This window comes from Neomonachus schauinslandi, chromosome X, assembly GCF_002201575.2.
Source record: "Neomonachus schauinslandi chromosome X, ASM220157v2, whole genome shotgun sequence".
In the NCBI taxonomy this organism is placed as follows: domain Eukaryota; kingdom Metazoa; phylum Chordata; class Mammalia; order Carnivora; family Phocidae; genus Neomonachus; species Neomonachus schauinslandi.
In genome coordinates this window covers 108,758,957-108,773,727 of record NC_058419.1, presented here as the reverse complement: position 1 = coordinate 108,773,727, position 14,771 = coordinate 108,758,957, and the positions used below count along the sequence as shown (strand labels likewise).

General features: G+C 40.4%; 1 protein-coding gene and 1 non-coding gene across 2 annotated transcripts in view; one reads left to right on the top strand and one right to left on the bottom strand.

Annotated features, from left to right (window-relative positions):
• The window catches only part of SMS (spermine synthase), a 41,011-nt gene that overhangs the window by 21,144 nt on the left and 5,096 nt on the right, over positions 1 to 14,771 (top strand). Inside the window, exons 6-10 of the mRNA XM_044911628.1 lie at positions 1,074 to 1,249; positions 2,232 to 2,386; positions 3,077 to 3,166; positions 11,121 to 11,235; positions 12,001 to 12,080. Of these exons, the coding sequence (XP_044767563.1) occupies positions 1,074 to 1,249; positions 2,232 to 2,386; positions 3,077 to 3,166; positions 11,121 to 11,235; positions 12,001 to 12,080 (616 nt within the window). The remainder of the gene's footprint in view (positions 1 to 1,073; positions 1,250 to 2,231; positions 2,387 to 3,076; positions 3,167 to 11,120; positions 11,236 to 12,000; positions 12,081 to 14,771) is intronic.
• On the bottom strand, positions 10,561 to 10,667 carry LOC123323465. The gene has a single exon (XR_006539410.1). It is a non-coding gene; the product is annotated as a U6 spliceosomal RNA (small nuclear RNA).

Here is a 14,771-nt window from a genome sequence, read left to right as displayed (position 1 = left end):
AAATAGACGAAATGAGGGTAAAAAAGGAAAAGAAAATACAGCATATGATCCTTCATTCAAAAGCAGAACAGCTGTACATGACATGATTGGGACAGTCTTGGGGGCATTTGAATGTGGATTGTGTACCAGATGATGGTATTACACCCCCGTGCACTTGCATGAACGTGGTGTGGAAGTGTGGTGGGGTAGGCAGTCTTAAGAGATTCCTGTTGAAGTATTTGGGGTGAGTGTGATGTCTGAGGTGGCCATTTTCTCCAACTTTTTTTTTTTTTTTAATGATTTTATTTATTTTTTTGACAGAGACATAGCGAGAGAGGGAACACAAGCAGGGCGAGCAGGAACGGGAGAGCGAGAAGCAGACTTCCCGCCGAGCAGGGAGCCCGATGCAGGGCTCCATCCCAGGACCCTGGGATCATGACCTGAGCCGAAGGCAGACGCTTAACCCACTGAGCCACTCAGGCGCCCCTTCTCCAACGTTTTTTTTAGGAAAAATTGAAGGCATGCCAGAAAGGTTTATTAAAAAAGTAACCTCTTAATGTACAACAGTTGCTGAGATTTGGTAGTGGCCATATTTGTATATAAAGCTGAAAGACCAAGCTTTAGATTTGTATACTATTCTGGAATTGGCTGGAGGGCACGTCGCTTGCTTTTGTACACTCACACTTCCGGGTTCACTTTTTTTTTTTTTTTTAAAGTAATCAGTACACCCAACGTGGGGCTCGAACTCACGACCCCAAGATCAGTAGTGGCATCGTCTGCTGACTAAGTCAACCAGGCGCCCCTCCAGGTTCACTTTTTTTTTTTTTTTAAGATTTTATTTATTTATTTGAGAGAGAGAGACACAGTAAGAGAGGGAACGCAAGCAGGGGTAGCGGGAGACGGAGAAGCAGGCTTCCTGCAGAGCAGGGAGCCCGATGTGGGGCTCGAACCCAGGACCCTGGGACCATGACCTGAGCCGAAGGCAGACGCTTAACGACTGAGCCACCCCGGCACCCCTGCAGGTTCACTTTTAAGGCAGCGGCACCATAAGCAGTGTTCCTGTAAAGGCTCATTCTTGTTTTCCCTTTTTCCAGATTACCGCCCATAATTCGAGGAGGAGCTATTGACAGATACTGGCCCACTGCTGATGGTCGCCTGGTTGAGTATGACATAGATGAAGTGGTGTATGATGAAGATTCACCTTATCAGAACATTAAAATTCTACACTCGAAGCAATTTGGAAATATTCTCATCCTTAGTGGGGATGTTAGTAAGTATTCCATCCCTACCCCAGTTGCATAGCAGAGTGACAGTGTTTTAGATAATGGTGCTTTTCTGACAAATAGCACCATTGTGGATTTGTCCTAGTTTGTCCTTGGCAGTGCTATTTTTTTGAAAGGAATATTTATGTCATATTAACCTGTGGATTGTCTGGGCTTTCCTGTTTTATTTTTATTTTTTATTTTAAAGATTTTATTTTATTTATTTTAGAGAGAATGTGTGAGCGGGGGGAGGGGCAGAGGGAGAGGGGAAGCAGACACCACTCAGGACAGAGCCCGACCAGGACCCGGGGTTCCATCCAACCCATGACCCTGAGATCATGACCTGAGCTGAAACCAAGAGCCAGACACTTAACCAACTGAGCTACCCAGGCACCCTTAGGCTTTCATGTTTTATAGCAGAGCCATGAAAACATTGTCTTGATGTTCCTTTTTCTTAGTATTCTTAGTGTTGAGTATTTGGATTATACTCATATAAAGAAAATATGATTCCTTATTTTTTAAGAAATTTTTTTGTTTCGGAAAATTTCAAAACTGAGTAGACAAAATAGTATGATGAACCCATGTATACTCACCATTGAGTGCTAACAATTAGAAACTCCTGGCCAATCTTGTTTCCCCTAAACCCTGGTTTACTTTGTCTCTCTCCTATTACTTGGAACAACTCTCAGATGCCGTATTTCATGTAATAAAAGATATGATCGCTTTTAATTAGCATATCAGAACATTCTTAAGACTGAAATTTTTTTTTCCACTGACCATGGTATATGTGTATGTAATATATTAGGTGTCAGATGAGTAGGGTTGATGAAAAAAAAAGTACCTCTGCACATTGTTGATAGTTTTTAAAGATCAAAAATGAAAAAAATTTGAATTTTAGACTAGATTCCAGCACTTTCTAGCATGGCAAGTCAGGTCTCTGTGTGGGTTTGGGTAGAATCACCATTTTGTACCTGTGTTTTTCCTCCCTAGATCTGGCAGAGAGTGATTTGGCGTATACCCAGGCCATCATGGGCAGTGGAAAAGAAGACTACAGTGGCAAAGACGTGCTGATTCTTGGGGGTGGAGATGGGGGCATATTATGTGAAATAGTCAAACTGAAACCAAAGATGGTCACTATGGTAGAGATATCCTTTGTTTGGAGATCAAGTTCAATTGGCTTCTGTTTTGTTCCTCTTTTTTTGTCTTAAGACTCCAGCTAATGTTATGAGGCAAATGCCTTTTAAATACTGCCTTGAACAAACATTTCCATTTAGGACCAATAGCCTTTTCATGTGGCTACAAACAAAGCAGCAGAGATCCTCTAGTTGAGAAAACGAGAAAGCAACCTTGGTACTGTGTCTACTGCTTAGCACTTTGTGAAAGGGCTTCTTCATGAAAAGGGAAAATTCAGTTCTTTTTGAGTGACCTTGGTACAACAATGAAATCATTGTCTCATTCATCTTTTTTTTTTGGTAAATCTGATACCCAAGTTTGTGTTATAAAATTCATGTTTGTCTTACCTTTATTTTTTTTTAAGATTTTATTTTACTTTATTAAGATTTTAATTTTACTTTATTAAGATTTTATTTATTTATTTGAGAAAGAGAGCACGGGGAGGGACAGAGGGATAGGGAATTTCAGACAGACTCCACACAGAGCTGGATGCTGGGCTCCCATCTCACAACCCTGAGATCATGACCTGAACTGAAATCAAGAGTCAGACGCTTCACCGACTGAACCACCCAGGTGCCCCTACCTTTTCTTTAAAGTATTACTATTTCAGAATTCTTTGATAGATCAAATTCAGGATCAATTTCTCCTTGACCTGTTTGAACATTGACCAAATGGTGATTGATGGATGTAAGAAATACATGCGAAAAACATGTGGCAACGTCTTAGACAATCTTAAAGGAGACTGCTATCAGGTAATTATGTTTTCTAGATAACATTTTGAAGTCAACTAATAATATGTTATTGACTTGAATTGTACCTTCCTAAAACAGCTCTAAGGGTAGTTGGTTAAGAAGATAAATAGATCATCTTGGAGGGAAGGATAATTTTTCCCTCTACTGTTAGAAGGTGGAGGAGGGACAGTAAAGTATCCCCCCAAACTGAGAAGGCACTTGGTGACCGGAAAGCAAAGTGGGCCACTCCATAGAGTTTACACCGAGTTTTACTCAGGGACACCTAACTGACAGGCGGGATTGGGCGGAGGATGGTCCGTGGCAGCTGCGTAGTTACTCTCTGCAAAGTCCAGACTGTAGTCCACGGATTTTACAGAGGGAGAGGACATGCAGGAAGGGCACTGGAGTGAGATCATACCATTCCCATGTACCTCAGAGGGTATGCGTGCACTAATTGACCTTTAATCAAGCTAACCTTTCATTAGCTTTTATGGCACGACCTGTGTATGAGGATGGGGAAAGACCGTTATCTCTAACAGATTCATGGGAAACCAAAATGCCAGCCTTTCTTGGCAGGCATTTTTGACATACGTATATTAATCTCTAAGGTGCCAGAACACGTAGTCCCAAGAGAGGTCATTGAGCAAACATGAACAAGATAAGAGGGCCAAAGATGGACTCAGTATTATCAGCACCCTTACCCTCTGCCCTTCTAGTTCTTGGCTAAGACTCCTGTAATAAAAGACAGGTTAACAAGAGAAATACAGAAGTCGAGTAACATATATACCTCATGTGTACTTGGGAGAGGCCCAGAGATCAGTGAGTAACTCAGAGGTAGCTTTAAAATTTAGGCTTAAATACCAACTTAATAGGGAAAGGCGTCATAGGTGTCTTGGGGAGAGTAAGTGACTTTTAAGGAAAGATAATGGGCCCTTGGAAGAATAGATGGGGTAGGTATGATACTTGTGACTAAGTTTGTCTGGATGTGGTATCCATTTCCTGTCTTGTGATAGAGGTCATCCGTCCCTGGTTGAACCCACTAGGGAGGGGATCTCGGACAATTGAGTTTCTTTCGGAGGATCTATCTTAGGTAGATTGAAGGGGAGTTCGGAGAAAGCTGCCTTCTGCATTTGCTGTTTTTCAAGTGCCTATATAGCTCAAAATAATACACCAAAGTGGCATACTTTGAGGTGGCATCTTCTGCTACTCTTCAGACTCTGTGTGAGTTACGTGTACATCTCAACAGTTGCTTCTTGCTAAGCAAATTCGTTTCTGTCCTAAATTGTACTGTACTTCCAAGTTGACCAATCATTACAGTTTGTTGGATGTTTTGTATTGTATTTTAAACATGCACGTGTTCAGTGCTTACATCTACAATACTTGTTAGAACAAGATAACCAAGCAAATACATTTTATTTGAACAGAATCTTAAATGTGTGTCTTCAAAAAAAAAAGTATTACTCTAGATTTATAAACAATTTAGACGAGTGCTTTCATTTGTTGATCTATAAATTGCTTATCCCTACCCCATCTTCCCTAATGTGTTTGCATCCAAATTTGATTTCATGGTGCATGCATGTTAATTTTTTAAGCTGAAAGAGAATTCTGTCTATATTGACATGTAGGTGTGATTGTTTTGTGGGCAAAAGCGGAAGAAGGATATATGTATTTCACATGTACTGTTTGAGAGTTTTAATAAGGGACGCGGGGAAGGGGAGTTAGGTTCATCAGAGCATGACAGGTTTGTTTCACTCATTTGTTTCATGGAGCTAAAGTTACCATTGTTGTCAAATAATGTTTGCATTGTTAGCCAGACTCTCTGCCTAAGGTGTTTTAACCTGTAATCCTCAACCGTGCACCAAGCAGCTATTATTTCTCTTTTATGGTTGAAGAAGATTCAACTTAGAGGGTTCGAAGGACATTTATTCAAGGTTATAGGGTAACTTCAGAAGAGTGATTTCACTCCGATACCTGGCTCCCTGGCTCCTTCTGTAACTTCCTTCTATGGATTCAGAAAAACAATTGAAGCATAAGCAGAACCGCAAACCCAAACCTGCAGTACCGTGGAGTTGTAGATTGTTGTAATTAGAGGCTGGATGTACGTGGGACGATTTACTAATGGCTTTGGAAAAAAACTCTTGCACGTCTGTCTGAAAGCAGAGCACCAAAGGCAGGTGGTGACATTGACAGTGGGACAGTCTAGGGAATGGAAAAGTAGTATTTTATTTGAAATGGCTCTGCTTTTGAGGAAGTTGGGTGTCTGAATACATCCGCCCACCCCTTCTGTCTTCTTGCTGGATTAGAACAACCATTGGGGGAGCCTGGAAAATTCTTCTGAGGTTGAGGGTTTTCTGAGTGCTCCCAAGGGGTGGGGGGTTCCTCGTCTGGGGGTATTCACAGGCAAGCCCCTTAGCCATTAAAATACTACCATTAAAAAAACACCAGGTCTTTGCAAATGTTTATTTCAAAAACACATAGTTACTCTGTTAACCATGTTTAGAAAAGGAGAAAATGTTCCAAAGTGCTCCCCATTCCTTTTATAATGATTGAGTAACTTTAATACTAAAATCCTTAAGGTAGTACAAAAAGAAAACTAAAGATTGGTTTTGATGAGTATACAAGATTTTCAAGTAAAGAGTAAATTAAATCTAGCAGTTTATTTAAAGAACTCTATTAGACCCAAGAAAGATTTAGTTCAGAAACATAAAGATGGGAATCTTAAGAAGTCTGTCAACATGATTTATTATATGAATTATTTAAAAGAGGAAATAATGTACTAACAGATGACAAAGCATTTGGGGGATATTTAGCAGTCATTCTTAATAAAAAGTCTTTTAAGTAAGATAAAATTGCAATAGAAGGGAAACTACCCAAACGTAACAAACTGTCAGAAACTTAATGTTATATAAAAAGGCAAAATACATTAAGGCATTTCCAGTAAAACTGGAAATAAGGTTGAAGATGCTTGTTAACTTTATTCAACATTGTTTTTGAGGCATTAGCTAATACAGTAAGGTAGGAAAATGAAAACAGTATAAACATAGAAAGAATCATTATTTGCAGATGATATGAATGCTTAGAAAATCTAGGAAACTCGCCTAGAAAATTAGTCGAGTTCATGAGAATTTGGTGAAGTGATTGGATGGAGATAGTCTAAAAAAATGTTTTTTAAGCTATGCTAAATGCAAAACAGTTTGAATGGAAATTGGAGGTAGAGAGTGGGCTAGAGATCCTATTCAGAAGAATGACCAAGAATAATGAGCAGTTGTTTTTTTAAGTTATTAATTTTAATTCCAGTGTAGTTAACCAGAGTATTATATTAGTTTCAGATGTCCAATACAGTGATTCAGCGATTCTCTACATTACTCAGTGCTCATCACAATAAGTGCACTCTTAATCCCCATCACCTATTTCACCCATCCCCTCACCCCACCTCCCCTCTGACAACCATCTGATTGTTCAAGTATGAGTGAAATCTTACGGTATTTGTCTTTCTCTCACTGACTTATTTCACTTAGCATAATACTCTCTAGCTCCATCCACGTCGTTACAAATGGCAAGATTTCATTCTTTTTTAATGGCTGAATAATATTCCGGTGTGTGTGTGTGCACGCACGCACGCACACATAAACGCCACTTCTTTATCCATTCATCAGTTGATGGACACTTGGGCTGCTTCCATATCTTGGCTATTGTAAGTAATGCTGCCATAAACATTGGGGTGCACGTATCCCTTTGAATTAGTAATGTTCTTGTATTCTTTGGGTAAATACCCGGTAGTGCAATTGCTGGGTCATAGGGTAGTTCTATTTTTAACTTTTTGAGGAACTTCCATACTGTTTTCCATAGTGGCTGCCGCTCTTTGCATTCCCACCAATAGCGTAAGAGGGTTCCCCTTTCTCTGCATCCTTGCCAACATCTGTTGTTTCTTCTGTTGATTTTAGCCATTCTGACAGGTGTGAGGTGATACCTCATTGTAGCTTTGATTTGCATTTCCCTGATGATGAGTGATGTTGAGCATCTTTCCATGTGTCTCTTGGCTCTCTCTGTTGGCCGTCTGGATGTCGTCTTTGGAAAAATGTCTGTTCATGTCTTCTGCCCATTTTTAAGTTGGATTATTTGTATTTTGGGTGTTGAGTTGTGTAGGACGTTTATATATTTTGGATACTAACCCTTTATCAGATATGTCATTTGCAAATATATCTTCTCCCATTCCGTAGGTTGTCTTTTAGTTTTGTTGATTGTTTCCTTTGCTGTACAGAAGCTTTTTATTTTGATGTAGTCCCAGTAGTTTATTTTTGCTTTTATTTCCCTTGCCTCGGGAGACATATCCAGAAAAATGTTGCTATGACTGATGTCAGAGATGTTACTGCCTGTGTTCTCTTCTAGGATTTTTGTACTTTCAGGCTTCACATTTAGGAATAAAATGACCAATTGTTAAATACCTAGGAATATATTTAAATAAGAATGGTATTGTGAGACTGATAAGAATTATGTCGAGATCTTACTGAAAGACCACAACTATAGTTGGAATATATGGAGAGACATGTTACATTTCTAGGATGAGAATACCAGAACAATGTCTATAACTTCCTAATTACAAGTAATTCCAGTCAGAATCCCAAGGAGGTTTTTAGAATTAGATCAAATGATTTTCAATTTCATTTGTAACAATAAATACTTAAGAATAGCCAAGAAAAAAATTTTTTTAAATATTTTATTTATTGGGACACCTGGGTGGCTCAGTCGGTTAAACACCTGCCTTAATCTCAGGTCATGATCCCGGGGTCCTGGGATTGAGCCCCGCATCGGGCCCCCTGCTCAGTGGGGGAGCCTGCTTCTGCCTCTGCCTGCCACTCCCCCTGCTTGTGCTCTCTCTCTTTCTGACAAATAAAATCTTAAAAAAAAAGATTTTATTGATTTGAGAGGGTGAGAGAGAGAGTACGAGACGGGAGGGTCAGAGGGAGAAGCAGACTCCCTGCTGAATGGGCAGCCTGATGTGGGGCTGGATCCTGGGACTCCAATCCTGGAACTCTGGGATCATGACCTGAGCCAAAGGCAGACACTTAATCGACTGAGCCACCCAGGTGCCCCTCCAAGAAAAAATTTTTTTAAAAAATCATAGTGCAGGGAAATTTGCCCTGTTGTTTAGTAATTTACTGTTCAAGCATAGTAATCAAATAGGGAGTGTGATGTTGACACAGGAATGCACATATAAGAGGAATGGCACAGAGATTTTGAACATGTCTGAGTGTGTATTCGTACAAGTAATAGATGGCCTAAGGTATATTTCAGTTTGCTTGGGAAAAGGAGATTGAGTTGATTTCATAGGTGATGCCAACACAATGGGCTGTCCATCTCCATGAGAACAAAGTTAACATGACCCTAGAAGCCATAGAAAAAGTAATCTCAGATGGCTTAAGCTCTGGATACAAAAACTAATACATTTAGGTAAATTTAACATATTTAACCTTGGAGTTGGAAAATCTTTTAAAGACAAGAAACCCAGAAACTACAACAACAACCTAATCCCATAAACGAAGCTGAAAAACTGGTAACAAACACGACAGGGATTTAATCCCTTTAATAATACAGAGAGCCCCTACAATTTAAGATTTAAAAAATAAGATAACTATATAGAAAAATAATAAAGGACATGAACTGGTATTTCTCAGAAGACAAAAATCAAATATCCTATAAACTTATAACAAGATGCTCACCCCTGTTAGTGGCCCAGCAAGTTCGTGTGAAAACATTAGCAAGGGACCTGACAAAATAGAAAGAGGGACAATATCCAGGCAACAGGTGCTTGCATGCATTGCTAGTTGGGAGTGTGAATTGCCGTCTAAACTATAAAAACTAAAATGGACATGCCTTTGGTCTCAGCAACCCAGTGTTTGAATGTCTGGCCTACGAGGAGGCTAAAGAGTAGTACATTTTTTATGGAATGATATAATTTTAAAAAAATACCATTACCCTTCAAAAAAAATCTATCCTTACCTAGAACGATGTTAGATGAAAATTTTTAAGTTCAGAATGTGTGTGATCCTAGTTCTAAAAAAGAACAGCATATGTGTTTATGTGAGAATGTGTGTTGGTAAGAGTATATGAGCATAGGAGAACACTGAGCATATCCCACAGGATTGATTAGTGTCTTCTAGATCGTTTTGTGGTTGTACTTAGATGATGCATTAAGTGAAGCAGGTTCTAAAACAGTAGGGCTGTAAGATCAGGTTCTTAAAATTGTGAGTGAGGATCTGTGTAAGAACATTCAGAGGAAAAATTCTAGAATAGGTTATTTTAGGGAATTTTGACAAACTTCTGACTTCTATGAATTTGTTTTTCATGAGTGTATTTTGTAACTAGAAAAGTAAAAGACAAGGAGAGTAACTCCCGCTAGTTCATTGCCTACAGCCAGATGGGTCCCCAGCATGTAGCTTCAGTACTTCAAAGATAAAGGCAAGCCCCAAACTGAGTTCCTGTACAGTTGACCCTTGAACAACATGGGGGTTTGGGGTGCTGACCCCCCACACAGTCAAAAACCTGCATATAACTTTTGACTCCCCCAAAACTTAAGTAGTAACATAGTGTTGACTGGAGGTGTTACCAAGAACATAGTCAAATTAACACATTTTGTATTTTATATGTGTTATGTACTGTATTCGTACAATAAAGTAAGCTAGAGAAAAGAAAATGTGATTAAGAAAATCATAAGGAAGAGAAAATACTTTTACAATGTTGTACTGTATTAGGAGAAAAAAAAAAAACAACTGCGAATAAGTGGACCCAGACAGTTCAAACCCATGTTGTTCAAGGATAAATGTGTTTACTGTACAGGATCTGTTTGAGAATTCCAACTCTTAACTGCTGTACTCGTTAGTGATTGTGGGAGTTGGTATTTCTTACACGGTTGTATTACCAACAGTACTCAAAGTGGTTAAAAAAATGAAAAACTGTAGGTTAATAGTTCGAGGTGAGATGCAAAAAATCAATAGACAATGAAGTCATTCAGTGCCTAGCATAAAAGAAAAACTAAAAGTAGAGGAAAATAGAGACAGTAGTAGGAGAGGCAATACACATTAGAGTTAAAAGTGTGAACTTGGGGGCGCCTGGGTGGCTCAGTTGGTTAAGCGACTGCCTTCGGCTCAGGTCATGATCCTGGAGTCCCGGGATCGAGTCCCACGTGGGGCTCCCTGCTTGGCAGGGAGTCTGCCTCTCTCTCTGACCCTCCCCCCTCTCATTCTCTCTCTCAAATAAATAAATAAATAAAATCTTAAAAAAAAAAAAGTGTGAACTTGGCCTTCATATAGATCTAGGCGTACTTCTTGGCTTTGTTTCTTATTGGGTGCCTTTGGGCAAGCTACATAACCCCTCCCCCCTTTCCCTCCCTTTCTCCCTCCCTCACTCTGTCTCTCAAAAGTATGGAATGCTTCAGGAATTTGTGTTTCATCCTTGTGCAGAGGCCATGCTCATCTTCCCTGTATCATTCCAATTTTAGTATGTGTGCAGCCAAAGAAAACACTACATAATCTCTTTTTTTTTTAAGAGAGGGGGAGGGGTGGAGGGGTAGAGGGAAGAGAGAGACTCTTAAGCAGGCTTCATGCCTCTCTCAGCACGGAGGCCAAGGTGAGGCTCGATCCCACAACCCTGAGATCATTACCTGAGCCGAAATCAAGAGTCACACCCTCAACCGACTGAGCCACCCAGGCGCCCCTACGTAACCTCTCAACTTGGTTTTTCCATTTGTACACTGTGGATACTGATAGTACCTATAGATTTGTTGCTTAGATTAAATGAGAAGGCAGACAAAGCCTCTAGCAGGCACTGAATTGTAGCTGTTAAGAGGCATGGATGGAAGTCATTTTTGTTTGGATCCCAGCAGCAGTTTGCATTTTCCTCCCTCCTCTACGAGGCTTTAAATATTTCCACCCACATGCGTCAGCTCACGTGCATCTATTCCTCTTCTCTTTGGAAGGTTCTAATAGAAGACTGTATTCCAGTACTGAAGAGGTACGCCAAAGAAGGGAGAGCGTTTGATTATGTGATTAATGATTTGACAGCCGTTCCAATCTCCACATCTCCAGAAGAAGGTAGCTTCTGTTTTTTCTTATATAACCAAGATAATGTTCATGAAAATGTTTTACTTGGCGCATTGTGAGAATGGAAGGATCTTAGAGCTTGTCTCCTTAATTGGTTCCTTAATTTTTTCAAGGTCGGTCAGCTGAGGCCCACAGTGGAAAAGATGGCTGGATTTCAGTCACTGAATGAGCAAATTTACTCAGTTGTTGGAGAGAAACATTAAATAAAATGACTCACAATTACATCATTGAGAAATTAGCTTGTTTGAGAATTTATTTCTTTTATGTGATTTTTAACCTGTAACACCAGAGATAATTCCCCATTCTCAAACCACATGCTCCAAATCAACTGCTGGTGTGGCATTTCAGTGTTAGTGTTTTTTTCTATAATCTTGCCTTCCTGCTGAGCTGGCAGACTGAGTCCCCATGTGATGACTCTTGGTGTTTCTCTCTTGGGATGTCGCTGCTTCCCCCTTAAGCTGTTGTCTTTCAGATTTCAACCACTGCCTTTTTGGTCAAATCTTTATTGGTATCATTAAAGCAGTGCTAAACACATGAATATTTGCTTTTGACCCTGCTTGAGTATGTGCACGTGTGTGCAGGACACCCAAAAACGACAGTAAATTTTCATTAATAAGCTCTTGAATATTGGGTCTTAAGCTCTTGGCTATTTCTTTCTTTTTTGGGTATTGTTGTGGATATTTGACTTTTTAGATGTTGTTTCTGATGAATGCAAACCTATATTTTATATAACTTAAAGTTTTTTTTAACATCCAGATTCCACATGGGAGTTTCTCAGACTGATTCTTGACCTCTCAATGAAAGTACTGAAACAGGATGGGAAATACTTTACACAGGTAGACTACTTAATTGTTTTTTCCCAAAACTCTCAATGAAAATTGCATATTTTGAAATTTGCATGTATTTTATTGAAATTTATATCTGTTAAGGATAGAACGTCGTAACTGAATTATGTTCTTTCAAGCAGTAGTTTATAAATAGCTGACCTGTCATCTCTTGGGAATTCATGAGTCCGTGCCTGTCCCCCTTGCCCACTGTCCGATTGAGCAACCTTGGGCTCTGGCTGTAGTATGCGCTGCTGCCACCAGATGGAGACACAGATTGGGATTGGGGTTTTTTTTTGACTTCTCGCTCTTCTGACCCTCTAGGAGATTCTTCATTGGAAAGCCAATTTATCAACATAAGTTTCATAAACTGCTTTGCCTGTAGTATGAGCTCCTACCACCAGATGGAAGCAAATTGTTTCTTTCTCATTCTCTATGGGATTCTTAAATTTAAAAGAAAGCTTAAAGTTTGTATATCTTGTTATGTAAAATATATATTACATATATATAACCTACTAAAGCCCTGAAGAAAATTCTGAAGATGATCTGAGTCTCTTTACTTGGTACAACAATCCCTTGATTCCATAAGCAGAAGATAAACACTTACTTGGGTGGTATTACACTATGTTCCCTGTAATTCTTCTTGTTTTTTTTTTTAAGATTTTTATTTATTTATTTGAGACAGAGAGAATGAGAGACAGAGAGCATGAGAGGGAGGAGGGTCAGAGGGAGAAGCAGACTCCCTGCCGAGCAGGGAGCCCGATGCGGGACTTGATCCCTGGACTCCAGGATCATGACCTGAGCCGAAGGCAGTCGCTTAACCAACTGAGCCACCCAGGCGCCCCTTGTTTTGTTTTTTTTAAAAGATTTCATTTATTTATTTGACAGAGAGATAGAGAGAGAGCACAAGTAGGCAGAGGGAGAGGGAGAAGCAGGCTTCCCGTGGAGCAGGGAGCCCGATGGTGGGCTCAGTCGCAGGACCCTGGGATCATGACCTGAGCCGAAGGCAGACGCCTAACGACTGAGCCACCCGGGCAGCCCAGTCCCTGTAATTCTTAAAGTGCTTTCGGTAGACCTCCCCCACCCCTTTAAAAAGCATTAGTATATTTAATGTCAAAAACTAGTAGAGAGGTCTTAACTGTATTCTTCCAAGGAGGCATTTTAATGCAGGCCCGGGGGAGTTGATGGGATCTGAGATTAATAATGCTGAAAACAACTTGGCAACTCTAAGAGACACCTTGATTTGGTCTTCATTCCATCCTGTTTTCCTTCTTTTCTCCCTGCACGAAGACACCACCCCCCCCGTGGTGATTAATCCTAGACCTTGCACTTGGTGAAAATATTGGGAAGCTTCGAGGGAAACCAACAACTGTTTATGAATGGATTTTTTTGGCCTGATGTTTAGAAATGATTTTTTTTTTTAACACATTCTAGAGAGCAGGGATCTGCAAACTATAGGCCAGATCTCCCCTACTGCTTGTTTTGATAAGATTTTCTTGGCAGACAGCCACACCCATTCATGACATTTTACCTTTGGCTGCTCTCATGCTATAGGGGCAGCATTGAGTAGTTGTGGTGGGGACTGTGTGATCTGCATAGCCTAAACAATTTCAGTCTGGTCCTTGACAGAAGTTTGCAGACCCATGCTTTATAGGAAGTCTATATGGGGAGGGCTTCGAAGAGCTGCGTTGTGGAGCGGGTGGGAATTGAGCTGGCTCTGGTGGGCCCGGTGGGTTTGAATCCAAGGAAGATCGGCTTTCAAGAGATTAGAAGAGACAGGTCCTGGGACTTGACCTCCCTCCCTTCTCTTCCCCACTTCCCACTAAGAAAAACCCTAGAGGTTCTTTGATACAAAATTATGTATGTGGCATTCTTGTAAATGATTATGCTAAATACCAACCCCCCTCACTTGAGAAGTGGACATTACTAGTACCCTTGCTTGGCATATCCACATTCCTCCCTAATTCCTGTTCACCTTCCAGAAGGTAACCCATTTCTTTTTTATTCCCGTATTCTTCTTTTTCTTTCTTTTTTTTTTTAAGTAAACTCTGTGCCCAATGTGGGGCTCAAACTCATGACTGCAAGATCAAGAGTCACACACTCTCCTGAGTGAGCCAGCCAGGAGCCCCCTCGTACTTTTCTTTTTTTTTTTAAAAGATTTTATTTATTTATTTGACAGAGAGAGACACAGCGAGAAAAGGAACACAGCAGGGGGGAGTGGGAGAGGGAGAAGCAAGCTTCCCGCTGAGCAGGGAGCCCAATGCGGGGCTCGATCAGGACCCTGGGATCATGACCTGAGCCGAAGGCAGACCTAACGACTGAGCCACCCAGGCGCCCCTGTACTTTTCTTTATAGATGTTTCACATATGTGTAATTTCCCAAATCATTATATTGTTTACTTTGCTTTTGAACTTGTTAAGAATGTATTCTTCTGGACCTGTTATTTTTTTTTTTTACATTACAGAAATCTTATGCTGCTAACTGTAAAATTTAAAAGATAAAAACAGGTGCCTGGGTGGCTCAGTCGGTTAAGTGTCGACTCTTTTTTTTTTTTTAAGATTTATTTTTTGAGGGCGCCTGGGTGGCTCAGTTGGTTAAGCGACTGCCTTCTGCTCAGGTCATGATCCTGGAGTCCCTGGATCGAGTCCCGCATCAGGCTCCCTGCTCGGCAGGGAGTCTGCTTCTCCCTCTGACCCTCCCCCC